Source organism: Gallus gallus, chromosome 2, assembly GCF_016699485.2.
Source record: "Gallus gallus isolate bGalGal1 chromosome 2, bGalGal1.mat.broiler.GRCg7b, whole genome shotgun sequence".
Classification (NCBI taxonomy): Eukaryota; Metazoa; Chordata; class Aves; order Galliformes; family Phasianidae; genus Gallus; species Gallus gallus.
Genome location: NC_052533.1, coordinates 43,882,212 through 43,897,426, shown reverse-complemented (window position 1 = coordinate 43,897,426; position 15,215 = coordinate 43,882,212). Strand labels below are relative to the sequence as shown.

General features: G+C 45.2%; 2 protein-coding genes and 1 non-coding gene across 4 annotated transcripts; 2 read left to right on the top strand and 1 right to left on the bottom strand.

Moving 5' to 3' along the window:
- The first annotated feature begins 113 nt into the window (after positions 1 to 113).
- On the top strand, positions 114 to 6,428 carry LOC124417712 (E3 ubiquitin-protein ligase Topors-like). Of its 2 annotated transcripts, XR_006938611.1 has the most exons (3): positions 114 to 1,460; positions 1,666 to 6,256; positions 6,354 to 6,428. XR_006938611.1 is itself a non-coding variant. In XM_046938180.1 (2 exons), exon 2 carries the CDS (start codon positions 1,749 to 1,751, stop codon positions 3,012 to 3,014), a length of 1,266 nt encoding a protein of 421 aa, XP_046794136.1. In that variant the 5' UTR covers positions 114 to 1,460; positions 1,666 to 1,748; the 3' UTR covers positions 3,015 to 6,428. The 2 variants fall into 2 exon arrangements, 1 of the variants encoding a protein (XP_046794136.1); XM_046938180.1 differs by having other exon boundaries at positions 1,666 to 6,428.
- On the bottom strand, positions 458 to 511 carry MIR7457 (microRNA 7457). Its single transcript, NR_105625.1, has one exon. It is a non-coding gene; the product is annotated as a microRNA 7457 (primary transcript).
- Positions 6,429 to 6,435: 7 nt separating the features above from the next.
- On the top strand, positions 6,436 to 13,344 carry EIF1B (eukaryotic translation initiation factor 1B). Its single transcript, XM_025147517.3, has 4 exons — positions 6,436 to 6,558; positions 7,954 to 8,117; positions 8,813 to 8,914; positions 9,504 to 13,344. The coding sequence occupies exons 1-4, from the start codon at positions 6,528 to 6,530 to the stop codon at positions 9,546 to 9,548; spliced, it is 342 nt and encodes a 113-aa protein (XP_025003285.1). The 5' UTR covers positions 6,436 to 6,527; the 3' UTR covers positions 9,549 to 13,344.
- Positions 13,345 to 15,215: the final 1,871 nt, after the last annotated feature.

The following is a 15,215-nucleotide window of genomic DNA, read 5'->3' as shown; positions in this document are numbered from 1 at the left end:
CCGCGCAGACTCAGACAGCACTGGAAGTATTCCAGAGACAAAAATGGATGGCTCCAGACCGCCACCTCCCGTTCCAGGCACTCACACACTCACATAGCCCACCCATTGGTTCAGGCTGTGACCCAGAAATTCCACTACACCTTGTTAACACCCTCCAGGATACCATTGGCTTTCTTGGCAACAAGGCCACAGTGCTGGCTCATGGCCAACCCACTGTCCTCCAGGCCACCCTGGTCCTTCTCTGCAGAGCAGGTCAGCCCCTGGCCTGTACTGATGTATCTGGTTATTCCTCCCCACGCATCGATGAATGGCAGCACAGCCTGCTGGTGTGACAGCCACTCCTCCCAGCTTCGGATCATCAGCATACTTGCTGAGGGTGCATTCCACTCCTTCATCCAGGTCACTGAAGAAGATGTGTAACAAGCCTGGACCCAGTGCACACCTCTGGGGAGCACCGCTAGCCACAGGCCTCCAAGTAGATTCTGCCACCGATCACAGCCCTATGAATGCCATGAGCTTGCTGAGGAGAGGTGCTAAATACATTAATGATCAACACTTCTCCACAAGAACAAGGAAAAGAAGCAATTTCTAGAAGCTGTGGATCTGGAGGATATGTTTAAAATGAAAAAATCCCACACAGCAACAACAAAAAAGGGGGTAGAATTGACTAGTGGTCTTTGAAACTTGGAAATGGCTTTAGACAGGAGAGAGGGAGGTATATGGGCACCTGACAGGCCTCTGGGAATATACAGCCCAGGGCTGAGAGCCTGCCGGGAAGCAGCTGTACCCAGGAGAAGGCAAAGGAGATGGGGAGGGAGTGCAAGTGGCTGCCCGATGCACAGCGCTGCTTCCTCCCCCTCTGCCAGCCATCACCACCAGAGCATCGTGTTTATACCACTTATTTTATTTTGTCATACGGATCACAGAGCACGTAAATAGTTTGGTGTTTTTGAGGAGAGATGTTGAACACATTAATGATCAACGCACTCCTCTACAAGAACAAGGAAAAGACACAGATATGAGAAGCACACCCAAATGCAACCACAGTGACAAAAGGCCAGGGGAGGGAGTGGAAGTGGCTGGAAGTGGCACTGAGGGGACCTCAGCTACACCTTAAGACACATGAATGCAAGGGGCTGCTGGTGAGCATATGGACAGCGGGGACATCACAGAGAAACAGGCGGTGACATCATCAAGCAAAGGACTGTGACCACACCACCCTCACTGAGTACCTGTGGGCAAGGGCAGAGCCTGGTCCAGTTTGTTCGTGCCTGGACTCCTGCCGAGCGTGTGTGCGAGGCTTGGAGGTGGAACGAGCGTTTGGCTTGGGTGTTGGCTTGTGCTTTGGGGACTGTGGGCAGCGGCTCTCAGTGCCCATCCCTACAGCCATCACCTGCATTTCTCTGGCCTGCCTGGCTCAGGCAGCCACGGTCCTACGAGGCGCACGCGTAGCAGCAGAGGTGAGCTGGGCGGGGACACGTCCCCCAGGGTGGCAATGGGGTGAGCGCTGGGACGTGGGGAGCGGCCAGGGCTGCAGCCTGACCCTGTGGGGGTGTGGGGCGGCCCAGGCATGGGACCAGGAGGGGTTCCTGCTGAGGGACTGGGATATTTCTTCTGCCTGACTCTGGGACAGCGACTGACTGTGGCCCCTCTCCCTTCTTGCAGTGCGCAACTTTCATCACTGTGGTGCTGGTGACGGGGGAGCAGATCCTCACCTTCAGTCCCCAGCAGGCCACAGCCTGAACATCATGGCAGCCGAGCAGGCATGGATGTGTCCCATCTGCCGTGATGGGCGAAAGGACGTGGCCTACGCGGTACCTTGCTGCCACCAGTTCTGTCTGGGCTGCATCCTGCGGTGGGCCAAGCAGAACAACAGCTGCCCGCTCTGCAGGACGGTCATGTCTGTCATCAGGGTCGCTGAGTGGGACAACGACGAGGAGCTGGATTTCATTATCTCGCCCCCAGCACAGCCTGTACCCGCCTGCTTCCAGGCAGGCGTTACTCCTGGCTACAGCCCTCACAGCTATTCGCCATCTCCCTCACTGTCCCCTTTACCATCCCCTCTGCCCTTTCTGCCTCTGCCAGAGGAGCAGGAAGATGAAGCTGCTCCTGGCTACAGCCCTCACAGCTATTCACCATCTCCTTCACTGTCCCCTTTACCATCCCCTCTGCCCTTTCTGCCACTGCCAGAGGAGCAGGAGGGTGAAGAGGAAGAACAGCAGGATGCTCAGGAGGCAGATGAAGAGCATGTTGCGGACACAGAGGAGCAGTGGGCAGAGGAGGCAGAGGAGCAGCAGGCCGAGGAGGCAGACAAAGAGGAGGCAGAGGAGGCAGATGATGTGCCTACAGTGGGAGGTCTCCTGCCTGAGGTCTGGGCTGCTCTATTCAGGCAGCACCGGCAGATCCTGGACCCTGTGCTGCCCTGGCTACTGCAACAGCTGACAGTCATCTTTGGGGCACAGTGGTGGCCGACACTGTCTACAGAGAGCATCATCCTGAATGCTCTGTGCAGCTTCGGGCTGGACAGCGAGGCCCTGGTCCAAGAGGTGTGGCCTATCCTGGAGGACAGAGCAGAGGCACTCATCCACGGACTCATCAGCACTGTTGTGTGGCAGTGCGCTGAGGAGGCCCATAGGCAGCTGGGCCTCCAGGATGCCAATGTGTCCAGGGAGCAGCAGGACAGCCCTGTGGCCGCTCCTAGCCCCGCAGCCTCCCCACAAGTCACCCTCAGCTCGCGGCCTGCAAGTCCCAACACACAGGACCTGCCCAGCACACCAGAGGCCGTCCTTCCTGGCTGCCCCAGTCACTGCCCCACTGCACACATCCTGAGGGAACCGGAGGAGCCCCACGAGGAGATGGAGCAGGGCATCGCATCAGGTCCTTCTGCTCAGGCCAGCAGCTCCTCTGCTCCTGGCCGCTCGCCTGCTGGGGCCCAGCGGCCCCCCAAGAGAAGGGCTGACAGTGACGGTGACCCAGACCAGCCCTGCAAGAGGCTGCACTGGCGTCGGCACTAGCAGTCTCTTTATTTACAAATAAAAATAGAAAAGATTGTTCCACAAAGTCTCAGTTTTACTCCAAACAGAGCTGGTGATCCACACGCACAGTGCTGCTCTCTCCCCCTCAGCCAACCAGCACCACCAGACCATCACGGTTCTACCACTTACAGTATTTTTGCCTTACAGATCACAGAGCACTTAAATTCTCTGTTTTATTCTGAGGACAGCTGCTGAGTACCTTAATGATCAACACTCTCCTCTATAAGAACGAGGAGAAGACGCAGATTTCAGAAGCGCTCCCAAAGATAACCACAGTGACCAATGTCATCACAATGGCTATAGTTGGGCCGGGCACTGCGTTGTAAGATATTGTTCAACACACCCAAGAAACACGTGTGGGTATCCATTCATGCTGAGACCCTTTCATAGCGTCATCTCACAGCTTTAAATCAATGACAGTGAACCTTCTAACAAGAATAACTAAAAAAGAAGCCTGCAGAATTCTGATAAAGAGAGGCACTCAGAGTTGGTGTCAATTCTGTATCTGTGTCTGCTAAGCAGGCATACTCTGATCTTTATTGTGGATGTATAGGGGAAAATGGTGGACAAACGTGCATAACAAGGAAATAAACAGAAAATACTTGATTTTTGGTCAGATTCTGATGTGCTTACTGAGACTTCCTCAGACCATTCTCTCCATGCAATGTGTGATTCAATAGCAGTACTTACATAGTAAGATTTTTTCAGCATAAAATCATTAAAACTGGTCCTCAAAAACTAAACTATACTAAACATATTCAAATTGCTAGTAAGCAAGCCATACTCCAACAAATGCTGAGCATCTTCTTATCCCATTTTCTTCTCTCTGCTTGCATGCTACCACCGGTACGCTGACATGGGATCAGGCAGTATCCAACAAAAATCTTGCTTTATCTTTCAGAATTACCATTTGCTCAGTGGATTCTGCTTCTGGCAAGTTTCCAACTCCTAGTCTGACAAACAGAAAAAATACATCCCAACATTGCAGAAAAAAAGATGAAACCAACACAAAACGCTTCTGCAAATCAGCTGCAGCCTACCAATGCGCTCCACACATCTTGAAATTTGCCATGCTGTTACCATTTCCTCTTTCACATCAGAAATTTAAGAAAGAATCACTACTAGGAAAATGGGGAAAAGTAGCAAGGAGACAGAGAGTAAAAAGAAAGTATTAGTGTGATACGCCCCTCATTTAGCTATCTCTACAAAAGTCACGCTTGTCGTACAGTCCAGAGGAGAAAGAGAGTGGCTGAACTTAATACAAAGGCAGCGTTTCCCCCAAAAGTTAGAGATGATATAGAAACTCAGTCTTTTTTGAATCTAACTTAGCTGGGGTGCATCATGTAGGAAAGTATACCTTTTATTCACCTTCATAGACAAGTGCATTTTCTAGTATAAAACATAAAGACAAAATCATGCAGGCTTAGCTAGCAAGAAATCCAGAATTGATTTACCTTAAAAGTTATGCCCCAGAAGTTTGTATAGGAATCGTAATTTCTCATTTCTTTAAGTGTAACTACTATCTTTTTACTGCTTTTTGTTCCTGTTAGTTTTGAGCAGCCATGGGATAGGGAAGAAGCTGAGTTTTTTTATGTCTTGCACATCATCAGTCCAGTTTCTTATTAGGGATTTTGGTTACCTCCCGTTTTGATGTTTCTGGGCAATGGATCAGAGCTTAGCTAAGATCTGTTATGCTTTTTTCAGAGTACCAGAATTGGATAAAATCAAGATTGCCAATATTTTTAAATCACTCTCCATGTGCTGGAGATTGTGTGATGCTTTCCTGAAAAGATTTTTCTATTTCCTACTGTGCTGAAGCACTGAAAGAAACAAGTGGGATATGACAGGGCACATGATTTAAAGACAGGTTTACACCCATATGAATGCCATCTGCCCTTGGTACTGAGTCTGGGTAGGTAACATCAAAGCAGAGAAAATTGAGGATCCCAGAGAACAGCTTGAGTGAGAAATTCAAAGGAGACAATTCATTGTGAATGCTGTGTTCAGAGATACAAAAAGGGATGCTCACTCTTGCTAGAAAATACCTCTGGCACATACTTGCCATAACACTCTTGTCAATACACTCCTGCCCAGGCTCTCAGTTATCTTAGTCAGCACAAAACATTATTCCTTCTTTCTACTCCAATCTACTATTCCAATGTTGTAACAATTGCACAGATCTGCCTACTCTGCCTATGTTTCCCTCTTCCTCCATATACATCCATGTGGTTCTTAAATATTCAATTAATAAATACTTCTGCAGCCAAATCTATAGAAGCTTTTTTTTTCCTTTAAAGTTTATACCGAGAAATGATGCTACAGCTTTATTTCTTTTTAAAACTGTTTATTTGTTCCTTGTCAAACATGGGGAAAAGGAAGAAATGTTGACGTAGAGTATCAATTCCTTTAAGACTCTCTGATCAAGGACATTTCTAGTGGAGAATGAGGAAGAACAATAGTAAGGAAAGGAGAAAGCCATAAATAAGAGCATACAGCAGCACAAACGTGACCAACAAATGATAAGGGAGGCAATGAGGAAGCTCAGGCCTGGTCAGTCACAGTGACTGCTGAAGGTAGGCTGGAGAGTGGTTATTCCAGCAGGGTTTCCTGATGGAGGGAATCCTGTATTGGGATGATAAAAGGGGAAGATTCAAACACGCTGAGACATAGATCTGACAGAGTAAACCAGGAGATAGTGAAAAGAAGCAACCCTCGAGGCCCTGTAACACAAACACACGTTTCTAAAAGCAGAGCTTTTGGTGCAGATGAGTATGTACCACTGCAGCCCCAGCACGCAGGGAGACAGGGGCGGTTTGTCTGGTGTGAACTGTCTCCCCCAGCACAGCCTTGGGTGCTGAGGCCTACAGTTAGGCCTAAGAGGGAGACTGTACTCCCAACCCGCCTGAAGACGAAGGGAACTCGGTGACCTGGGCCTTCTCTGGGGAAGCAGCGGATTGCGAACATAAAGGTGCGAACACACGCACAGAGGCGCCAAAGCTGAAGCTGTGGGCCAAGCAGCCATCTGCTTCCCTGGCGGCGGCGCGGTGCACGCTGGGTACTGTAGTCCTTCGGCACGGAGCGGCGCCGCGCGCCCTACGGCGGTAGGGCGGGGAGAACTCGAGTTCCCGTGAGGCAGCGCGGGACCGGCGGGGGCTCTCAGGCGCGCGGCGCGGGAGACCCGCCATTTTGTGAGGAGAAGCGGCGGCCGCTGCTCGTTAGCGGTACTGCGGGACGGCCTACCGCGGGGGGCTCTGAGCGCTGTTTTCCGCCGGCGTTCTCTACTCCTCTCACTCCTTTCTCTTTTTGCTCCTCTCGCAGGTTCGTCCGCCTCTCTGTGCTCTTGTTATCCCACCCCTCGCTCTTTCCCCACCCTCCCCACTCCCTCCCCTCCCCGCTCCCCGCCCCCGCCGGCACTGCGGAGCCGCAGACGTGACCCGAGCGGAGCCAGCCGCGGCCTTTCCCCGCTGCGCCAGCCTCTCGCCGCAGAATCGCATGTCATCTATCCAGAATCTCCAATCCTTCGGTAAGAGACTGCCGGCCGCCCTTCCCTGCCCCGGGTAGCCGCGGAGCCGTCCCCAAACGAGCCCCGGTCAGCGTCGGGGCCTCTGGAGCCCCTTGTGCACCGCCATTTCCCAGCGCTGCGGTCCACGGCCGCCTCGGGCTGCCTGGCCTTATGCTCCGACAAGGGCTAACAGAAGCAAGGACGTCCAACTGCTTGTTGGCTGCTTGCTGGCTTGTATCAGAAATAACGTAGTGAGCCGGAGCAGAGAGGGCATTGTCCCCCTGTACTCGGCTCTGATGAGGCCGCACCTTGAATACTGCGCTCTGTTTTGGGCCTTCACCAGAGAAGGGCAACGAAGCTGTGAGGGGACTGGAGCAGTTGAGGGAACTGGGATTGTTCAGTTAGGAGAAGAGGAGGCTTAGGGGAGACCTGATCACTTTCAGTCATCTGAAGGGAGGTTGTGGTGAGGTGGGGGTCGACCTCTTTTCCTATGTAACAAGCAATAGGGTGAGAGGGAATGGCCTCAAGTTGCACCAGGGGATGTTCAGGATATTAGGAAAAAACTCTTACCATAAAGAGCAGTGAGGCAGTGGCACAGGCTGCCCAAGGAGGTGATGGAGTCACCGTCCCTAGAGGTGTTCAAGAAACACGGAGATGTGGCACTGAGGGATGGGGTCAGTGGTTGGACAAAGTGATCTTAGAGGTCTTTTCTAACCATAGTGATTGTATGAGTCCATTACCTGGATGGAAACCCTTTTTATGAAATGCCTTCATGTTTCACATGTGTTGGGTACATTTAAGCTTGGCAGAACTTCAGAGCTGGCATTTCTGTGTTTAAAGCCTAAATGACTTTGTTACAGTTCTTGCCTGAAGTTACGTGCAAGGAGAGCTTGGTTCAGATGCTGCATCTAGTGTCTCCTGGTGTCTGTTGCTATGTTTTACCTTAAGAGTTTTACCTTAAGAATTACGTCTGTGACTGAAAATGCTGGTAATGTGGTAGTTGTCATGGCACACAGTTACAAACTTACAAACTTTTTTTCCCCTTAAAATACTTAATGATTGTTTGAAATATTATGTGCTTTTAAAAGAACATATTCTATAGGAGCCTTCATTTCAGGTGCAGAGCTTCACAATTTACAGTTTACAAGAAATAAATAGTGCAGTAAAGTAATACTGTGGCTGAAAAGTGTTATATCCAGGCAGGTATTAAAGAGAACTATGATGAGTTGGTAGGCTAGGTAAGACTTAATACAGCTCCAGAAAAGTAGTTTGGTTTTAACAGATTTTGCAATAGAAGAGAAAAAGAGTGAAATTATCCCTTAAAAAAAGACCTTTGTGAGGTGAGAAATTGTTGGGTTTTGAGCTTGTTCTTTTTTTCTTCCGTGGGATTTAGATGGATGTTTTTTCTTCTTGTAGACCCCTTTGCTGATGCTACAAAGGGTGACGACTTACTCCCGGCAGGGACTGAGGATTACATTCATATAAGGATCCAACAGCGAAACGGAAGAAAGACTCTAACCACCGTTCAGGGAATTGCAGATGACTATGACAAGAAGAAACTTGTGAAAGCCTTCAAAAAGGTGAAACTGTTGATTTAAGAATAAAGATGAAAGAGTTACGATAGCTACAAATGCTAAGTAACCAAACATCTGTTTTATATCGTTATTTATAGTGGGCATCACTTTTGAGATTCTTTTCCCCTGTTTTTCTCAAAAGTTCCATCAGTGTCCAGTGATGGAAGCTTTTTGCTAAAAAGCCAGATGTTCCTTTCCTGTTAATAAAATTCAGCATATTCTGTTTTTTTCATTTAAATTTCACAAATATTTGGCATTGTTGATGTAAAGAGTAAGATCAGTTGGAGATAAATTATTTCTGCGTTCCTGCTTCTGTCTGAGTTGGGTTACCATTGAAGTAGAGACCTTGAGTTTTTGTAGGGTAAAAATACTTTTATTTTCAGTAGTGCAGAGCTGGAAGACTAGGCCTTTGTTTTTTCTTCTTGTAGTTAGTATTGGCCAGTTTCTTTTGCATGGTAGCTAATCCTGTCTTTACTTGTATTTCCTATCAGCAGCTTGGTTTTTCTCTCTGTATATATCAGACACATTCAGTTTGCTCTCAGAAAGAGGTTAGAGTACCTACCTAGAATAAACACAGCCTTTGCTGCATTTGGCATTGGAACTTAGTGAGCAGCTTTTGTGACAGAATTCTCCTGAAAAGGCTTACTAAGCAAAACCAAAATGCGCATTAGATGTCTTACAATATAAATCTCTCTCTCTAGAAATTTGCTTGTAATGGCACTGTGATTGAGCATCCTGAATACGGCGAAGTTATCCAGCTTCAAGGTGACCAGAGGAAGAACATTTGCCAATTCCTCTTGGAGGTGAGGAACTACAGATATATAGTTTGCAGTATTCTAAACCTCTCTGGAAATAATAGTGGATTGGATGACACTGATGCTAATTACGCAGTTAAAGATTTCTATTGTAGTTCCTTTATACTTGCTGCCAAAAAGTAGGATGACATTTGCAGGATGAGTAGACCTTGAGCAAAAAGGTTGCTTTAGAGCGCATTTACCCTGCTACAACGTACCTTTTGTTTTCTGGCAGTGCAACTCAAGTTCTCGTTTGTAAATCAAGTGCTTGATGCAAACCATAATTTTTTAACTGGTGCTTCTCTGGAGAATGAAGCTGTCACCACTATCTTACTGATGTAAATCACAATGCAGGGGTTCTAAGCCATTGAAGACTGAGTGCTAGGACTACACAATAAGACCAACATCTGACAGGATTTTATTTTTTGCGTAGTAAATTCTTCTCTGTGGCCCAGAAACAGTCCAGAAAGCAACACTGCTTTCTTGAGTATATACTGTATTTCAGTTTCTTTAATCAAAGTAGAAGATTGCAGTGACTTAATACCACAATATCTTCCGCGTGGAAGCTCTACTGAAGTTTGTTGCTTTTCTCCTGTAGATTGGCATTGTCAAGGAAGAACAACTGAAGGTTCATGGTTTCTAACCCACCCCTACTCCCATGAAGAATCCCGCAGTGTTTGGTCCTACCCAGCCTGGCTCTTCTGTGAAAAATGTATCTTTGCAGTGAATGGACTTCCCTATTTCCTCACCATTCTGAATTGGTTTCAGATTTGCATGACTGTGTGAAACATGTGGTGTGTAGACTAGAAACACATAAGAAAACTTCAGTAAGGTGGTAATGAAGACACTTGTGAACTTCAGCACATTTCCAATGGAAATGTTTTAGTGATGATTGTTCAGTTGACTGTTCTTCACCTGACTTAACTGTGTGGGTTGTATTAAAATAGTGTGTGTTATTGCTTAAAAAATAAAAGTTGATTGATGTATTTTCTGGGATATCTGAAGTGCTTTAGCTTAAGGTTTAAACTAGTGCAGCAGCCTTACTGTAGAATGGCTGAAGTGTTTTGTGGCAAGTACAGCTCACTGCTTACTGAAAAAAAAATGGCAAATCTACATGAAGTATTAGCTGATGAATCAGTAGATTAGCTTGATGCGATCTTATGCTGTAGCTGTAAGACTAGAGCTTTAAGGCTTTTATGTAGGTGTACATTAATAGCAGCATGATAAGATGTTCTTTGTTGAGTAACTGAATTTTCTCTCCAAAATTTACTGCAGTATGTAGTAATGGTGTTAAGCATAGTAGAACTAACGTAAGTTGATCTACTTAAAGCTGCTGTTACTGAGAGTATATTAAACATCTAGGTCTTGAATGCTTCTCTCGAATCATTTGATTTTCATCTCTTCTGTCAGAGTGAAGGAGAACAATACTGAGTTGGATTCTGCAATGACTGAGCATTTAACGTTGGCAGGCAGAGTACTTCTATTAGCTGGTAGTGTTAGCTGCAAAAGTGAGGAAAGGAGCAGGCTTTTGTTCTGGTGTGAAAAGTTTTAATATGGAGGATTTTGTTGTGGGGTTTGGGTGTTAATAGAGGAAGCTGATTTGGGCTTTACTCAGTGTTATAATAGAGGTGTTGGGTTTTTTTTTTTCTACCAAGCTCCTCATCCAGTTTTAGTTAGCTGTAAGTATTTAGTATTTTGCGTGCAAGACACATCTCTTAACAGATGAAATGACTTTGTCTGGTGAATGTGGGGGAAAAAAAAAATTGATTACCAAACTAGACAGCGAGAAAATTTGTCACATTCTTCTTTATTACCACCTGTGTCTGTAGTCTTCATATTCAGAGACTTGTCTTTCTAGACAAATGCTCAGTTGTAACCCATTAGAACATTTTTAGATTGATGAGTCCAGGTAAGAGCCTTTATGCCACTAACGGCAACTAGGGGAGCACTGCAGAGCATTCCTATGACATCTTTGTACTATGTGGTACAGATAATTGTACTTGTAAGAATCCACTCTTTGGTCTCTTTCAATTTCCATGCATTCTTCCCGGAGTTACAGGCTTTTCTGTTCCAGAAGGGTGTCCCAGAAGAGAGGATATTGTTAAGGTGTTACGTGCTTAGGATGAGGAGGAAAAGCCTCCTGTAAACATAGAATATCAACACATGAAACTAAAATCCAAAGAATGAGAAGTATTATGCTAGTCTTGCACATTAGTGAGATAAAGTCATTGTTCCACAAGTTTACCAAGCCCTGATTCACAGTTGATTAATCCTTTGGTGTGTGTAGCACTTAATGATCTTTGTTTTATCAAATACTGGAAGAAGACATTTTATTTCAAAGCTTGTTCTGTCACCCAGTAGGGGAAAAAAAAACCCCAAAAAACAGTATAGTCTTCTGTTTCACTGATACTGCATGAGTACTTGTAGTGGGTTTTTCAATTGGAGATTACCAAATGATTAGCAAGTCTCATGTGTTACTGAGTCAGTCTTCATTGCAGATGATGTTCCGTTAACTTTCATTACCTAAGCTGAGTCATTTCTCTGTAGTCATTCTACTTGAAATAAATAAGAAACTTTATTTTGTTCACTTCATGTAAGACTGCTTTCTGAAAGGAGGAGTCTTGTGTTGATAGGTGGCTTGATTTTTATGCTGTACTGGTGGAGCTGCTTGTGCTTTGACCTTTGAAGAGCAAAAACGAGAGGGAAAAAGTAATACATTTTAAGTTCAAATTGATGGGATTTGTTGTTGCAGCAAGCAAAAATTCATCTTGCTAGAAAGAACACAGGAATTTGTCCTTGAACTGTTGAAAAGTTGTGTCAGGATGAGATTGTGGCTAACCACCTTACGAGCACAAGCCTCTCCTTCCAGAGAAAAGGCTTCCACAATTTCATGTTCTATTGTCTTGTACTGAAAGGTCTGTCAAAACTCAGCCTACTTGAAATACAGACCTGTGTTTCAGGAAAGCTGAAGAACATGAGGCTAGAAAAAAAGAGCTATTTAAGTTACTGCATGGGAAACACACTTTCACAGCGAAGCCAGTTTTCCAACTTTGTCCCAGGATAAATTAGAAAATAGCACGTTGCCTGTAATTATTGAGGCAGGAAAAGGGAGCTAGTAATAGAAAACACGTGTAAACCTGCAGGGACTGAGGCTTTGCAAGCTCAGACTGCAGATAGTGGTGTTTTCTTTTGTTGGAATATTATGAAGCCTCTATACTCCAGGATTGCCTCCTTAGAAATAACCAAGGTTTAGTTGCTAGCTGCAGTTGGATGCCGGAACTGCCGTTTTGTAGCCTTGCTATGCATAGGTATATTAGGCTATTATAGCTGGCCAATAAGCTGAAGTAGGCTGTTGTATGGATAAGTTATTGGAATTGGCTGTTCAGAGCATTCATCTGTTTAAGGAGACTGTTGCTTCCCAAACTCTGGTAGCAGTCAGTATTTATAGAAGATAGTGGTTTAAGTCTGTAAGCTTTCCATTTTTCTGTGAATTATCAGGCACTTAAACCTGCCCGTGTGGTCTACCAAGTCTGGCCCTTTGTATCAGAGACAAATGTGAGGAGCACAGCTGTGGGCAGATGAGCAGTAACTTTCCCAAGCAAAAACCTTTGAAAAGGAGTGTACAAATTGAACCAATGAATAGTATGTGCACAGTGGCATTGCTTAATGTCTCCTTTCCTGCAATATGATCTTTGTACAGCCTAAACAAAAAGTGTTTTATTCTGGATAAGAATTTGGAGGGAGAAAACAGAACACAAAACCTTAGGAAATAAGCTTGTCTCTTTAGTCTGTCATAGCTTAGATTTTCCTGGAGTCGACTTCTAGCATTGCTATCCCTGTTTGCGTATTTTTAAAACACATAATAGAATTTCCTCGAGAGCTTAGCATTTAAGGTTCTAAATGCATCTAAACTCATCATAGAACTTGTGAATGGTTGTTAGGAGCTTATCTTACACATCTAAAAACAAAGCAGAGTTCTGCATTTATCCTTTCTGCCATCCCGACTGTAATCACTATGCTGGTGCCTTATAGATGCATAATGTATCCACAGACCACCAGTAAGCAGGGGTGAGGCAGTGCCCCCTGCTGTAACATGATGCTCTGGTTATAGTTTGTGTAAGATTTCATCTCGTGTGCTGCCCTCTTACAGACTGTACTGCTCTGATCTTACAGTATAGGACAGGTACTTCGAGTTCCAGTCAGCAGTTCTTAATCCTCCTGGATGGCTCCGGGGTACTGAGTTTTCATGTGACACCCTTGTTTAATTTGGCTCAGCCTTATCTTATTATGTGAATATACGTATGAGACTAGTATTTATAAAGTTAAAGAATGTGACAGGCCATTTGATAATTACTTGGATAAGTCGTAACCTGTATTAAAGTATTGCTAGAGAGCTGAGACAACAATCTTCTGAAATAAAATGTACCGTTGTTGTTTTATGTATGCATTTTTTTCCTAAAGCAAATGAAATTTTAATACTAGTAAGAAAGGGTTGGTTTTTCTTTTTTGGTGAAAGATAGAAGTACCATTTAATGATGATGTGATCCTTTTGCAATAGAGCTGATTTCTTCAAGGAATATTATGTTTCCACTTTTAAATTTCTGCTGTAAGCCATGTTAGCTTACTTAAAAGTATTGAGACTTGATGATCTTAGCTTTAAAACAGGACAATGACTGTTGGCTTGAGGTCTGAAATTTTAGGTAGAAGATAATCCAATTTCTTGGATAAGCAGTGTTTTAAAATGAAGCCACTAATGCGTGCACAAGTTTGGTCTTAGCTGTTTTAGAATGTGACATCTGAGACTTGTGTATATAATATTTTTCCCCCACATTTTAAGCCATCTCTGCTATGATGATGCAGGTGGAAAAAGAAACCCACCACTTTAATCTATGTATTATATTGAAACTTCAGTTAGAGTAGCTGAATTGAAGATGGGATTCATCTGTAGCTGTTTGTGGTCCCTCTCAAATTAGGTATGGAAACAGCACCGTTCCTACAGTACAAACAGACGACTCGGGTGTCATGCTGGAGCTCCTGACTCCACGAGAGGTGGCACTGCAGTTGTTTCAGTAGCTGTCCATGGTGTGAAGTAGGAGGGCGCTCATTTAGGTGCACCCAGCAAATGTCAAATACAAAGATGTATAACCGGAGAGTAGCTCTGCAGGAGGAAGGTTAAAAATGGTCTATACCATTTTTGGTATACCATGGTCCTGCTGGAAAAATCAACTAAGGGCAGCCCCTGTTGCAGAGGAAGCTGTACATCTACAGCAATGGGCTTATCTCCTGATGACTGACGGGCTGCATCAACATGCATCAGTAGTATCAACACATCTGTACTTGTTAACACTGGTGAAAAAGATAGCTCTGCAAACACACTTGTCAGTCCTACAGCACCTGTAACTCAAAGCACAGATTTGGATTGGGATTTCAAGATGCAGAACAAAACCAGTGTCTGGGTTCCTCTGTCCAATAATAACTTGTAAAATGAGCCATGAATTATTCAAGAGAATGAGTGAGATTTCGGTATGAAAAAAAAAAGTCATAGGAAATACTGAGAAAAGCATTTTGCTTCCTTACCCACCTTTCCCTTAGGTACGGTTTTGCAGTGGCATGAAGATATTTCCTGATTGTCCAGCAGTGCTTTTGTTTATTGGTGGAACACTCTGAATAGTGTTTTGTTTGAAAGCAGCTGAACACTGGAATCCTCACCGACCCTTGCTTGCCATGCCTACCTCACTGAGCTGCTTCTGAAGGACATTGGGCCACCAAGGGGAGGGGCATCTCACGGCATCTGTAACTTGTTTCATTCTTAGAACAAAGTCACAGTGAAACCAAATCATTGTTCAGTAACACTGGAAGGTAAGTGCATAATGCATTGTGTTTCTGCAGGGGGCGAGGAGGAAAGAGGTGTCTGGATCACTGTGCAGCTCAGAGCCCTTTGGGTCACCCCACCTGAAGCTAATACATCTGCTGGTGCCTGCCTTGCACTGTGCAGGAGCAGCTGTGCAGTTTCCATGCCTTAGCTGGATTTGATAGCAGTCAGTTTGGTACACAGCAGTGTCTCCAGCAATAAATCTAGACTACCAGAACATGCTGGTTAGGGTGTGTGATCTGATAGAGCTGGATGCTTGCTGTTGGTGTGTTATAGTCCTTCAATTATTTTTTCTTTGCCTGATAAGACATCCTGACAACTTCAGGACGGTTCCCTCTGAATGAGGGAACTTGCCAGTAGTCCACTGTGGAAATTTGCAGTAGGGGAAAAAAGCCCTGCAAAACTGGAAGTGGGCAAGGCTGGCAAACAGAGAACAAG

Bases quoted from the DNA above. Each gene is read 5' to 3' on its own strand.
- EIF1B (XM_025147517.3), top strand. From the start codon at position 6,528: ATGTCATCTATCCAGAATCTCCAATCCTTCG. The intron at 6,559-7,953 runs GTAAGAGACTGC...TTCTTCTTGTAG, and splicing joins CCAGAATCTCCAATCCTTCG to ACCCCTTTGCTGATGCTACA. The intron at 8,118-8,812 runs GTGAAACTGTTG...CTCTCTCTCTAG, and splicing joins TTGTGAAAGCCTTCAAAAAG to AAATTTGCTTGTAATGGCAC.
- LOC124417712 (XM_046938180.1), top strand. From the start codon at position 1,749: ATGGCAGCCGAGCAGGCATGGATGTGTCCCATCTGCCGTGATGGGCGA.